General features: G+C 42.6%; 1 protein-coding gene across 5 annotated transcripts in view; it reads right to left on the reverse strand.

Moving 5' to 3' along the window:
• The window catches only part of ZDHHC14 (zDHHC palmitoyltransferase 14), a 139,232-nt gene that overhangs the window by 31,156 nt on the left and 95,597 nt on the right, over window positions 1-12,479 (reverse strand). For all 5 annotated transcript variants that reach the window (XM_082249829.1, XM_082249828.1, XM_082249827.1 and 2 more), the window contains 2 exons: window positions 12,346-12,448; window positions 2,748-2,857 (listed from right to left, as the gene is read on the reverse strand). In XM_082249829.1, the coding sequence (XP_082105955.1) occupies window positions 2,748-2,857; window positions 12,346-12,448 (213 nt within the window). The remainder of the gene's footprint in view (window positions 1-2,747; window positions 2,858-12,345; window positions 12,449-12,479) is intronic.

The following is a 12,479-nucleotide window of genomic DNA, read 5'->3' on the forward strand; positions in this document are numbered from 1 at the left end:
TTTTCCCCATCGGCTGTGCCGCTTTGCATGTGTCAACTGCTTGTTATGTCAAGGGAAGAGGAAAAAGCTGCATCCTCACCCAATCCTCTGCTCCACCCACAAACGACACTTGCCCCACAATCCATTGGTGCACTGTTCCCAACGTCCTCTTGTCCAGACTAGGTCTATGTTCAGGATGATGTCAGGAACAGTCCACTGCACAAGACTGCAGGGGGTGCAGGGAAAATCAAGGAACTATATCTCTGTTCTCCAATCCTCTAGACCAGTGGTCTCCAAACTGGTGGGCCGGATGTGGCCCTTTGCTTGCTTTTATTTGGACCTTGGGCAGCATTCCATCCATCTACTGGTACCTTTCCTCCTCCACACCCAATGAGGCACTGTTCCTCCCAGGGACGCCAATGACGGGGCACCATTCCACCCACAGACCTCAAAGACGGAGGTTCCATTCCTCCGACGGTCCCCAAAGACGGGGCACCATTCCTCCCACGGTCCCCAAAGACGGGGCACCATTCCTCCCACGGTCCCCAAAGACGGGGCACCATTCCTCCCACGGTCCGCAATGACGGAGCACCCTTGCTGCCACAGACCCCCAATGACGGGGCACCCTTGCTGCCACAGACCCCCCAATGACGGGGCACCCTTGCTGCCACAGACCCCCCAATGACGGGGCACCCTTGCTCCCACAGACCCCCCCAATGGCGGGGCACCCTTGCTCCCACAGACCCCCCCAATGGCGGGGCACCCTTGCTCCCACAGACCCCCCCAATGGCGGGGCACCCTTGCTCCCACAGACCCCCCAATGACGGGGCACCCTTGCTCCCACAGACCCCCCAATGACGGGGCACCCTTGCTCCCACAGACCCCCCAATGACGGGGCACCCTTGCTCCCACAGACCCCCCCAATGACGGGGCACCCTTGCTCCCACAGACCTCCCAATGACGGGGCACCCTTGCTCCCACAGACCTCCAATGAAGGGGCACCCTTCCTCCCACAGACCCCAATGACGAGGCACATTTCCTCCCACAGACTCCAATGATGAGGCACCCTTCCTCCCACAGACCCCAATGACAGAGCACCCTTCCTCCCACAGACCCCAATGACGGAGCACCCTTCCTCCCACAGACCCCAATGACGGAGCACCCTTCCTCCCACAGACCCCAATGACGGAGCACCCTTCCTCCCACAGACCACAATGACAAAGCACCATTTCTACCACAGACCCCAATGACGGAGCACCATTTCTCCCACAGACACCAAATGACAGGACACATTTCCTTCCACTGACACCAATGATGAGGCACTATTCCTCCCCTGAATACCAAACAATGAGACATTACTCCCCCCCCACTAGAACCAAGAATGAGGCATCATTTACTCCCACTGCCCAAAGTCTGAGCCCCTTAAAGCCTAAAGGACAGTAAACTGGCCCTGTGCTTAGAACGTTTGGAGAACCTGCACTAGACAAAAATGTGCAGTTAACCCATGCGGTGTGGTCACAGCCACACTACATGGAAGAACTATTTTTTTCCCTAGAGTTGGGCTGTAAGAACAAACTGATTGACTTTAATTTCAGAGAGTTGAAGCAAAGATTTGCACCCTCCCATATGTTAAAAAAATAAAAAAAAAATAAAAAATTCAGACTTCATAAGAACTGTATTGCTCAATACACATCTGCGCAATCAGGAAATTACTCCACACCAAAAATAAGTCTTGACATGCCTGTGATCTGCATTTCTGACTAGATGAATGTGAGTCAATGAAGTAATTCCAATGAATCAAAAATTAGATGAAACAGATACGATCAAATGTGATGAAAGCCCCTCATAGTCATACCAAAATCCTCCAACTGGCCCATGGTTATTTTTGAGAGAACAGTCATCTGCCACTTTTTTTTTTTTTTTAACCTGACCAGGCCCTTTTTCAGCGCTTACACTTTGAATGACAACTGCGTTGTCACTCAAAACTGTACCCATATGAAATTTTTATAATTTTTTCACATAAATAGAGCTTTCTTTTGGTGGTATTTAATCACCACTGGGTTTTTTTTTATCTTTTGCTCAACAAAAAAACAAACCACAAACATTTCTCAAATTTTGTTATAAAATTTTGCAAACAGGTAATTTTCTCCTTCACTGATGAGGTGCGACTGATATACTGCACTGATGGGTGGAACTGATAGGTGGCACCTGATAGGCAGCACTGATAGATGGCACTAAGGGGACTGAAGTCCCTCTAACAGAAGCCAGTTAACAGCTTTTTCTTCATGCTGAGTGCAAGGAAAAAAAAAAAAAAAAAAAAAAAAACAATAACCAGCTTCTGGTTTACTTTTGTGATCAGCTGACAGCTGGTCACATGGTAAAGGGACCACTGTGATTGGCCCTTTCCCCCAAATCTGTGATCAGCAGAGCCCCAAGCACCAGAATGAGAGAACTTCCATGCATGCCCTCCCGGCATGTTAAGCCTGCGCTGTAGCAGTCTTTCAGCTATAGCACGGGTGCCAAGTGGTTATCCTATCCTTCTTTGGATTACTCTTTACACACTGTGACAATATTCTCATAGCTGATGTAGGTTTTTTTTTTATCATCAGTACACACACACACACACACACTTTTCGGCACATAGCTGTGAACTGAAGGATCAGCCCAACACCGTACTTCAATCTTAACTTTTCTTTAGGACTGCAACAAGTTATTCCATTTTCTGGCATCTCTTCATTTAAAATCAGGAAACCTTTCCAAATGTTTACCTTGGATTCAATGGTCCACAAACAGCGGCACAGCAGTTTGTGAAAACATTGCCATAGCTATATGGATTATAGTTTTCCTTCCCCCTTTTACTTGACCAGGAACCTTTAATCTGTAACAACAAAGCAAACATGACTCCTCCAAACATTAATAGGAAAATTGATATGCACATTATGAAAACTACTTCCTTAGGTTTTACACAGCATAATTGAACTTTATTGATTTCTACTAACTTCTGACAAAAAAAAATAAAGAAATCCTGTACTAAATTTCCCTTGCTGATCTCTCCTAAAATTTATCCGCTATATGTTCATAGCAAGATTGGTACAGTGCCTTGAAAAAATTATTCTTGAAATTACCCTTGCAATTTTCCACATTTTGTCATGTTACAACCAAAAACGTAAAACGTAAACAGATTTTATTGGGATTTTATGTGATAGAGCAACACAAAGTGGCACATAATTGTGAAGTGGAAGGAAAATAACTGATTTTCAAGTTTTTTTTTACAAATAACTATGTGAAAAGTGTGGCGTGCATTTATATTCAGCCCCCTTTTACTCCGATACCCCTAGCTAAAATCTAGTGGAACCAATTGCCTTCAAAAGTCACCTAATTAGTAAAGAGTCCACCTGTGTGTAATTTAACCTCGGTATAAAAAAGGCTGTTCTGTGAAGCCCTGAGGTTTGTTAGAGAACCTTAGTGAACAAAGAGCATCATAAAGGCCAAGAAACACACTAGACAGGTAAGGGATAAAGTTGGAGAAGTTTACAGCAGGGTTAGGTTACAAAAAAATATCCCAAGCTTTGAACATCTCATGGAGCACTGTTCAATCCATCTGAAAATGGAAAGTGTATGGCACAACTGCAAACCTACCAAGACATGGCAGTCCACCTAAACTGACAGGCTAGGCAAGGAGAGCATTAATCAGTGAAGCAGCCAAGAGGCCCATGGTTACTCTGGAGGAGCTGCAGAGATCCACAGCTCAGGTGGGAGAATCTGTCCACAGGACAACTATTAGTCGTGCATTCCCCATATCTGGTCTTTATGGAAGTGTGGCAAGAAGAAATCCATTGTTAAAAGAAAGCCATAAGAAGCCATGTGGGGGACAACGCAAACATGTGGAAGAAGGTGCTCTGGTCAGATGAGACCAAAATTGAATTTTTAGGCCTAAAAGCAAAATTATGTGTGGCGCAAAACTAACTCTGCACATCACCCTGAACACACCATCATCACCCTGAAACATGGGGTGGCAGCATCATGTTGTGGGGATGCCTTTTTCAGCAGGGACAGGAAAGCTGGTCAGAGTTGATGGGAAGATGGATAGAGCCGAATACAGGGCAATCTAAGAAGAAAAACTGTTAGAGTCTGCAAAAAAAAAACTTGATCAGGGAGGAGCTTCACCTTCCAGCAGGACAACGACCCTAAACATACAGCCAGAGCTACAATGGATAGGTTTAGATCAAAGTATATTCATGTGTTATAATGGCCCAGCCAAACTCCAGACCTAAATCCAATTGAGAATCTGTGGCAAGACTTGAAAATTGCTGTTCACAGACACTCTTTCCAATCTGACAGAGCTTAAAGAGGAAGTAAACCCTCCTCTGCAAGTTGTACCTATAGGTAAGCCTAGGATAAGGCTTACCTATAGGTAATGCAATGGCACTTTTCCACTGCAAGTACCGGCTCAGCTCTACTCGGCCCTGCTTGGCCCGGTTTGCTTTTCCACTGCTGGTACCGCATGGTACGGTTTTGGAATGGTTCGGTACGATTTGGTATGGTTTGCTTTTCCACTAAAGTAGTACTAAAGTTAAGTGGGTGGGATAACAACGATTCTTTGACCAATCAGTGGCTAGTAGTGACTGCATGCAAAGGATTGTGGGAAATGGTACCGGGTATGGTACCTCTTGGAACCACAATCAAGGTGGTACTGTTTTAGAGAGCTGTACTGTTCGGTTCCATGCAGTGGAAAAGCGCCGCCGTACCGTTCCTATACCGTACCATGCGGTACCAGCAATGGAAAAGCACAAAAGCGAGCCGAACCGTTCGGTTCCATGCAGTGGAAAAGCGCCATAGATATCTCCTAAACATGTACCGTTTAGGAGATATTTACCTTACATGCAGCCAGTGACATCACTGGCGCATGCGCTCTGAAGGAACGGCCGCTGGTGCCGTTCCTTCAGAGCCCCGTGCCGTGACTGTCGGCTCCCGTGCGCGGGAGTGGCGTCACCGCGGTTCCGGCCAATCAGATGGCCGGATGCCGCGATCCCGGAAGACGGGCGACTGAACATGTCGCCCATCATAGAGGTAAGCGGGCGGCACGGTGGGGGCTCGTTCTAAGGTAAGTATTTCATAATGAGCTAGTATGCGATGCATACTAGCTCATTATGGGTTTCTCTTTCAGGTTGAAAAAAAAATAAAAACATTTGGGTTTACAACCTCTTTAAGCTATTTTGCAAAGAAGAATGGGCAAAAATGTCACTCTCTAGATGTGCTAAGCTGGTAGAGACATACCTAAAAGGACTTGAGCTGCATTTGCAGCGAAAGGCGATTCTACAAACTATTGATTTAGGGAGGCTGAATTCAAATGCACGCCACACTTTTCAGATATGTGTAAAAAATTTTGAAAACCATTTATCATTTTACTTCTACTTCACAATTATGTGCCACTTTGTGTTGGTCGGCCATATAAAATTAATTTAAGTTTTTGGTTGCGACATGACAAAATGTGGAAAATTTCAATGGTATGAATACTTTAAGGCATTGTATGTGCAACTAATGCAAGATAATGACTATGAAGACTATCTATAGATATTAAAAAAAAAAAAAATGGATAAATCATTTTGTTTTTACTAGAATATAAATGCTGAAATCTGAAGTCACTCTGTATCAACTCTACCAGTTTGTTACCAAGGGCAACAGCTTTTGTACCCATTTTTTCCCCATTATATATTTAAATAAATGTAGGCCCCTGCATGAAAAAAAATATACTGTATGTTTTTTTTTTTTTTTTTACACAAGAATTATAAACTTAAACAAAAAAAAACATAAGTAGTAAGAAAATAAACTTTTCAAACTGCAACGGCTTGCCAAATACAGCGGGTAAAATAAGTAATGAACACGTCACAATTTTTCTAGGTAAATATATTTCTAAAGGTGCTACTGACATTACATTTTTACCACATATCGGTAACAACCCATGCAATTAACACATACAAAGAAACCAAAACAAATCAGTTTAGAAGTTAGGTTCTGTGTAATAAAATGGAATGACAGGGGAAAAGTATTGCACACACTAAGAAAAGGAGGTGCAAAAAGGCATGGATAGGCATGACATCAGCTGAAATCTATCAGTAATTAGAAAGCAATTCTGACCCTTGTAAGTGCAAATTAAAATCAGCTGGTTCCATTGCGGATACAGGCTTTTAGTGCATACAAGAGGTCCGATGTGGGGTGGGAGACTCTCCTTGCGGCAGAAGTACAACAAAAAGAATCTCAATATGTTCAGAACCCCACTCCTAACAGCTCTATATGGAAGGATGTGCAGCTATTATATAAAAGAACGGCTTTGGATAAAGCTGACCGAGCAGTTTTTCACCAGGTGTAAATGTTTTTAATGAGGAGAAAGAACTGGACATATGCTAGCGGTTATTTTTAATTCCCAATTGCAAACAAACTTTATTTCATTTATCCTCACACCTGCAGGAGTGTTCTCTCAAACAGGCAGACAATATTACATTCCTTCTATGAAGAACTGTATCGGAGCAAGGTGGACTATCAGATGGCCCAATTTAGGTAATTTCTAGCCCCACTGAATGTACCAACCCTTTCGCCTAGTGATTGTAAAGTCTTAATGCCCCCTTAACACTAGATTAATTAATTCAGGCAGTATCAGACTCCTCCAATGGCAAAGCCCCAGGTAACGATGGATAACCACCAGAGATATACAAGAACTATGGGGACAAGGATTAGAACATTAAGGGGTATGAGAGATGATTACAGCCAGGCGCGCCTACACAGGTTGAACTAGATGGACTATTGTCTTTATTCAACCCCAACTACTATGTAACTATGCAACATCCTACTACCAAAGTTGTTGAAGAATCTAAATCAGCCGTTCACTTCCTTTAAACTCCCATAATCCATGAATGATACCTGCATAATGGTTTTGCCCAAGCCTGGTAAAGAGCATTTGCACCTGGCGTCTTATCGTCCAATTTCATTATTGAATTTGGATGTTAAGCTTTTAGCTAGAGTCCTGGCCACCAGACTAAGCAATGTTATGCAGAAACGATTAAATTCCGATCAATCTGGCTTCATTCCAGCTAAGTCCACGGCAGTGAACTTGAGACTTTTCCTCGACTTACAACTGACTTCAGATAACAAAGGCAGCAGGGTTATTTTGCCTCTTGACGCTGCCAAAGCTTTCGACAGCACCGCGTGGACGCAATAGATTTATAAGGTGGATTAAACTCCTCTATTCTGCTCCGCAAGCTTGTATGCAAATGAATGGATCAGCATCAGAGTTTTCCTCCATTTTTAGAAGCACTAGGCAGGGGTGCCCTTTATCCCCTCTACTATTTGCTTTGCTTTTGAACCTCTGGCAATAACAATTAGGCACAGTGATACCATCAGAGGGTTCCGAAGGGGAGACACGGAAGAAAAAATATCACTATCTGCAGACAACACTTTGTTGTTCCTTGGGGATGTTCAAGACTAAAAGCCAACTATGGAACAAATTGCCCTATCGGTGGCAGGCCGGGCAAATTTATTAAAAATTATTTGGGCTCCTCAATTACTTTAGGTTTTCCACAATTCACCAGTGTGGATACCCCTTACGTGGTTTAAAAAAATAGATTCCTTATTCTGCATACTTTTAGGGGAAAGGCCAATACCCTAGTGCCTCATGTAAGACTATTTTCCAGCAGCCCAACTTCAGCAATTTGCTGGATGGGGGGGGGTCAGACCTGTACAGTCGGTATTGCTAGGCAGATGTTCAACTGGAGTCAGGTTCTTTTGCACTTGCCTCTAGTAGCCCTACCCGGTTACTTATGCATAAGGTATGGCAGGAAAGTAGACGAATCTTGCAGTATACGGGAATATCGGCATATACACCGCTTTGGTGGAATTACAATTATGAGGAAATACGCAAGTTAGAGGGGTTTGAATACTGCATATATCGGGGATCCAATATGTTTCCCAGCGGCATACTCCGAACATTCCAGGATTTGCAAGCATCTTACCCACTGCCATCTCGTAAAGTTTTTTCAATATCTACAATTGCGACACGCCCTTCAGGCTCAATTTAAACATGTTACACTGGAGGTACACCCCATGCCACTTATAGATTCTATCGCAAGGTCTTTTGATAAAAAGGGCCTTATATATTTCATTTAGAGTTACTTAATGGGACAATATTAGCAGTCGGTTACTTGTTCAGGTAGAAGAGCTTGGGAGAAAGACCTAGGAGATATATCTGATAAGGTTTGGCAGAATATTTTGGAGCAGGTGCCTTCTGTATCAGTATTGACGCAGCAACTTTTATTACAATAATTTATCATCCATATAGAACCCCACTTAAGCTGTTTCAATGGAACGGACAAGACTCATCTGAATGTCCACGGTGTTTGGGATTTCCTGCGAACTTACTCCACGTTATGGAAATGCCCTAAACTGTTTAGGTACTGGCGCAACTTGGTGAATACCATTAACCATGCCTATCAAACCCATAGAGACCTAAACCCTAAGATTTGCCTCTTGAGGTTATCTAGATGAAGAAATATTTGCACCTGACATGAAAACACCTATTAAGCGGTTATTTAAAGCGCGCAAAACAACTGCATTGAAGTGGCTGTCCCCTGGGCCCCCATATGGAGGAATGGCAACTTCAAGGTAAAGATGCTTTATTAAAAAGGAACAAGTATCAAAATAGAGGCACAGCTAATACATTTTACAAAATTTGGGAGCCCTGGTTATTAGTTCCTGGTTTAACCCCCCTTTTCTTTAGTGTCCTATAGAATACTGCAGTGCTAACCGGCTGAGTGAGGGACAAAAAACAGCAGTAATGAATATTCATTAGCTTAGCCAGTTTTGTACAAGTCTTATGAGTCAGTAAAAACACTCATGGTCTCGCTGACACACAAGATCGACAATTGACTTAATTGTCAATCTTTGTAATTGAATGCTTGTACAGCTTTCCCATGTTAATATGTTACCTAGAGTCTTAATTTCTTTATGATGTAACAGGGTGCAGCTGTACAATAATTTTCTGTTTTTTTTGTTCTTGTTTGTCTGTTGTGTTTTGTCGCCAGATGTAGGTCTATAAAAAAATAAAAAATTGGAAGAAAAAAAAAAAAAGCCAGCTGGTTCAATCTCAACTGACGGCCTATAAAAAAAGGAGTCATTACCAAGATGTCACACAAGAAACATCTCATGATGAGTAAAAGCAAGAGCACTCAAGACCTTCGCAACCATTTTGTTGCACAATATACTGATGGCATTGGTTACAAAAGGATTTCTAAACCTACGAGTGTTCCAGTGAGCACTGTTAGGGCCATAATCCAGAAGTGGAACATCATTTTACCATAAACTGGCCACAACCAGGTGTTCATCACAAGATTTATGACAGAGGAGTGATTATCGTTGTCCCAAGAGCCAAGGACCAGTTGTGGAGAGCTTCAGAAAAACCTGGCATTAGCAGGTACAATTGTTTGAAATTAAATATTAAGTAATGCACTCAACCACCATGGCCTGTATGCACGCTCACCATGCAAGACTCCATTGCTGAAGAAAAAGTATGTTGAAGCTCAATTAGTTTGCTGAGCAACATTTAGACAAGCCTGTGAAATACTGGGAGAATTTAGTCTGGTCAGATGAGACCAAATTGTAACTCTTTGGATGCCATAATACACACTATGTTTGAAGGTCAAACGGCACTGCACATCACCCCAAAAACACCATACCAACAGTGAAGTTTGGAGGTGGGATCATCATGTTGTGAGGGCTTTTTTTAGCATATGGTACTGACAAACTTCATATCATTGAGGGATGAAGAGAAAAATGTACCAAGAGATTCTTGATAAAAATCTGCTGCCATCTACCAGGATGATGAAGATGAAACGAGGGTGGACATTTCAGCAACACGATACCAAACACAAAGCTAAGGAAACTCAATTGGTTTTAAAGAAAATAAAGCTGCTAGAATGCCCCAGATAATCACCTGACTTGAATCCTTTAGAAATTCTATGGAAAGAACTAAAGATCAGAATTCATAGAGGAGGCCCATGGAATCTTCAAGATTTTAAATGTGTGTGTGGAGGAATAGGCAAAAATTACACCCGAGCAAAGCATGCGACTAGTTTCTCCGTACAGTTTCTCCGTACAGGAGGCCTCTTGAAGCTGTCAATACCAACAAAGGATTATTGCGAAGTAATTAAACAAATTTCAGTTAGCACGTTCAATAATTTATCCCTGTGTCATTCCATTTTATTACACATAACTTAGAGAAGTACAGCCAAAAGCTTGTTTGGCTGTACTCCTGTAGGTCACAGGAGTGCAGTTCGTTCTGCACTCCTGTGATCTGTGCTCAGGCTAAAACCTGCTGTTGGCTGTCGACCACTGTTGGCTGACATCACAGAGCAAGTTCAGGCTGGGGAAAGATCATGACCATATCGTCGAGATCCTCCCAGGAGCATGGACTGGCACTAGGCTCAGCTTCTCAGCTAGCTGCTGAGAGCCTGAGCCAGCCACTCCCGACCCACCACTCCACAGACCCATTTCTGTTGTTGGCTGACGTCACAGAGCCAGTCCAGGCTTGGCAAAATCGCGACAATGAAGTTGGGATCCATCCACATGCCTGGACAGCGCCCTCCACAGCCCAGGGCTCCAGTTTTGGTTTCTTTGTATGTATGGATTGCATGGGTTTTTACCAGCATGAGGTGAAAATTTCATGTCAATAGCACATTTAGAAAGGTATTTACCTAGAAAAATAGTGACGTGGTCAATACCTAATTTATCTGTCGTATATACAGTACAAAAGTTTTAGGCAGGTGTGAAGAAATGCTGTAATGTTTAAAAAAAAACAATTTTAATTGTTTATATTTACAAACTGCAAATTGAGTCAACAGAAGAAAATCTAAATTAAATCAGTATTCGTTATGACTACCCTACCAGCATCCAATATTACACTTGCACAGTCAAACTCTGCCACTGGCGAGGTATGTGGAAGACAGTTTCATGTCACAGGTAATAAGCCATGGCAAGACTGAGCACAGCAACAAGACAAGATAGTTATACTGCATCAGCAAGGTCTCCCCCAGGCAAAGATTTTAAAGCAGACTGGAGTTTCAAGAAGTGCTATTCAAGCCATTTTGAAGAAGTAGAAATAAAACGGGCCGCTTCGAAGGACCATAGATGCAGTGGTCAGCCAAGGAAACTTAATGCAGCAGATGAAAGGAGGTTTTGGTCAGGATCAATGGTGTCTTCAATGCGGAGAAATAGAGGCAGATATTTAGCCATCATGCCATACCATCAGGGAGGAGTGCGATTGACCCCAAATTTATTCTGCAGCAGGACCTTGGCCCCAAACATTCAGCCAATGTCATTAAGAACTAGCTTTAGTGTAAAGAAGGAGTCCTGAAAGTGATTGTTCGACCCCCAGAGAGCCCTGAGCTCAATATCTAGTCTGTCTGGGATAACATGAAGAGACCGGATAGGAGGCAGCCTACATTCACAGAAGATCTGTGGGTAGTTTCCCAAGCTGTTTGGAACAACCTACATACAGAGTTCCTCCAAAAATTGTGTGCAAGTGTACCTAAAAAAAATGTATGCTGTTTTGACGGCAAAGGGTGGTCAGAGCAAATATTGATTTGATTTGGATTTCTCTTCTGTTCATTTACTTTCCATTTTGTTTATTGATCAAACTATTAACACTATTTAATTTGCCTGAAATCACAGTCTTGTAGTACTTTCAGCTTCTCGTATGTTTTCTTCCTGGATGGGTATTCAGGTGTCCCTGTTACTGCCTGCATAATGTGAACACTTCCTAGGATGTTTCAGGATCCTGAAGACTAACGTCGTCAGCAGACTGTCAAGCACAACTGCAAAGCCGGATCACTGGATCAGCGGCCCCCATACCCAGAAAAGGTGGTGCAAATATTCATAGCTGGTCCTGGCTATAGTCTATGTGTATGCAGTATGCATAGTATGTGTGAGAGAATTCCCCCCCCCCCCCTTCCTTTTCCAGCTACAAAATGCACAAAAACTGATTTAAAACCACACCCATAAATTTTACACTTCATAATATTTTTCAGGATAGCGGAATTTAGGGACGTTAAATAAAATGGAGAAAAAAAAAAAAGAAAAAAAATGTATTAAAATATGCATTTTACGTTCTTTCACACAGGGCAGACTCTGCCAGGAGATTGGCTGCGGAAAGCATGTAATGTTCACAAAAGGTGAATTTATCCTTTAAGGAAAAAAAATAACTAGAAAACTAGCATTCTTTTCAAACTTTGTATAATACATGAGACATTTGATGTATATGCAGATAAATGATCAGAAAGCGTCAATCATTGCTAAGCCATATTAAAAAAATTGACTTACATCTTCATTAGTAGTTTGATTAGAACTGATCAAGTATGTATGGAAACCAGATAGGCCAACAATCGACCAAACTGAGAAGAAGCAAACCACAGCTTCCAAAACAGTGAAACTAAAGTCAAGGAATACAATCCTAA

This window comes from Pelophylax lessonae (genome assembly GCF_965119305.1).
Source record: "Pelophylax lessonae genome assembly, chromosome: 3".
Taxonomy (NCBI): domain Eukaryota; kingdom Metazoa; phylum Chordata; class Amphibia; order Anura; family Ranidae; genus Pelophylax; species Pelophylax lessonae.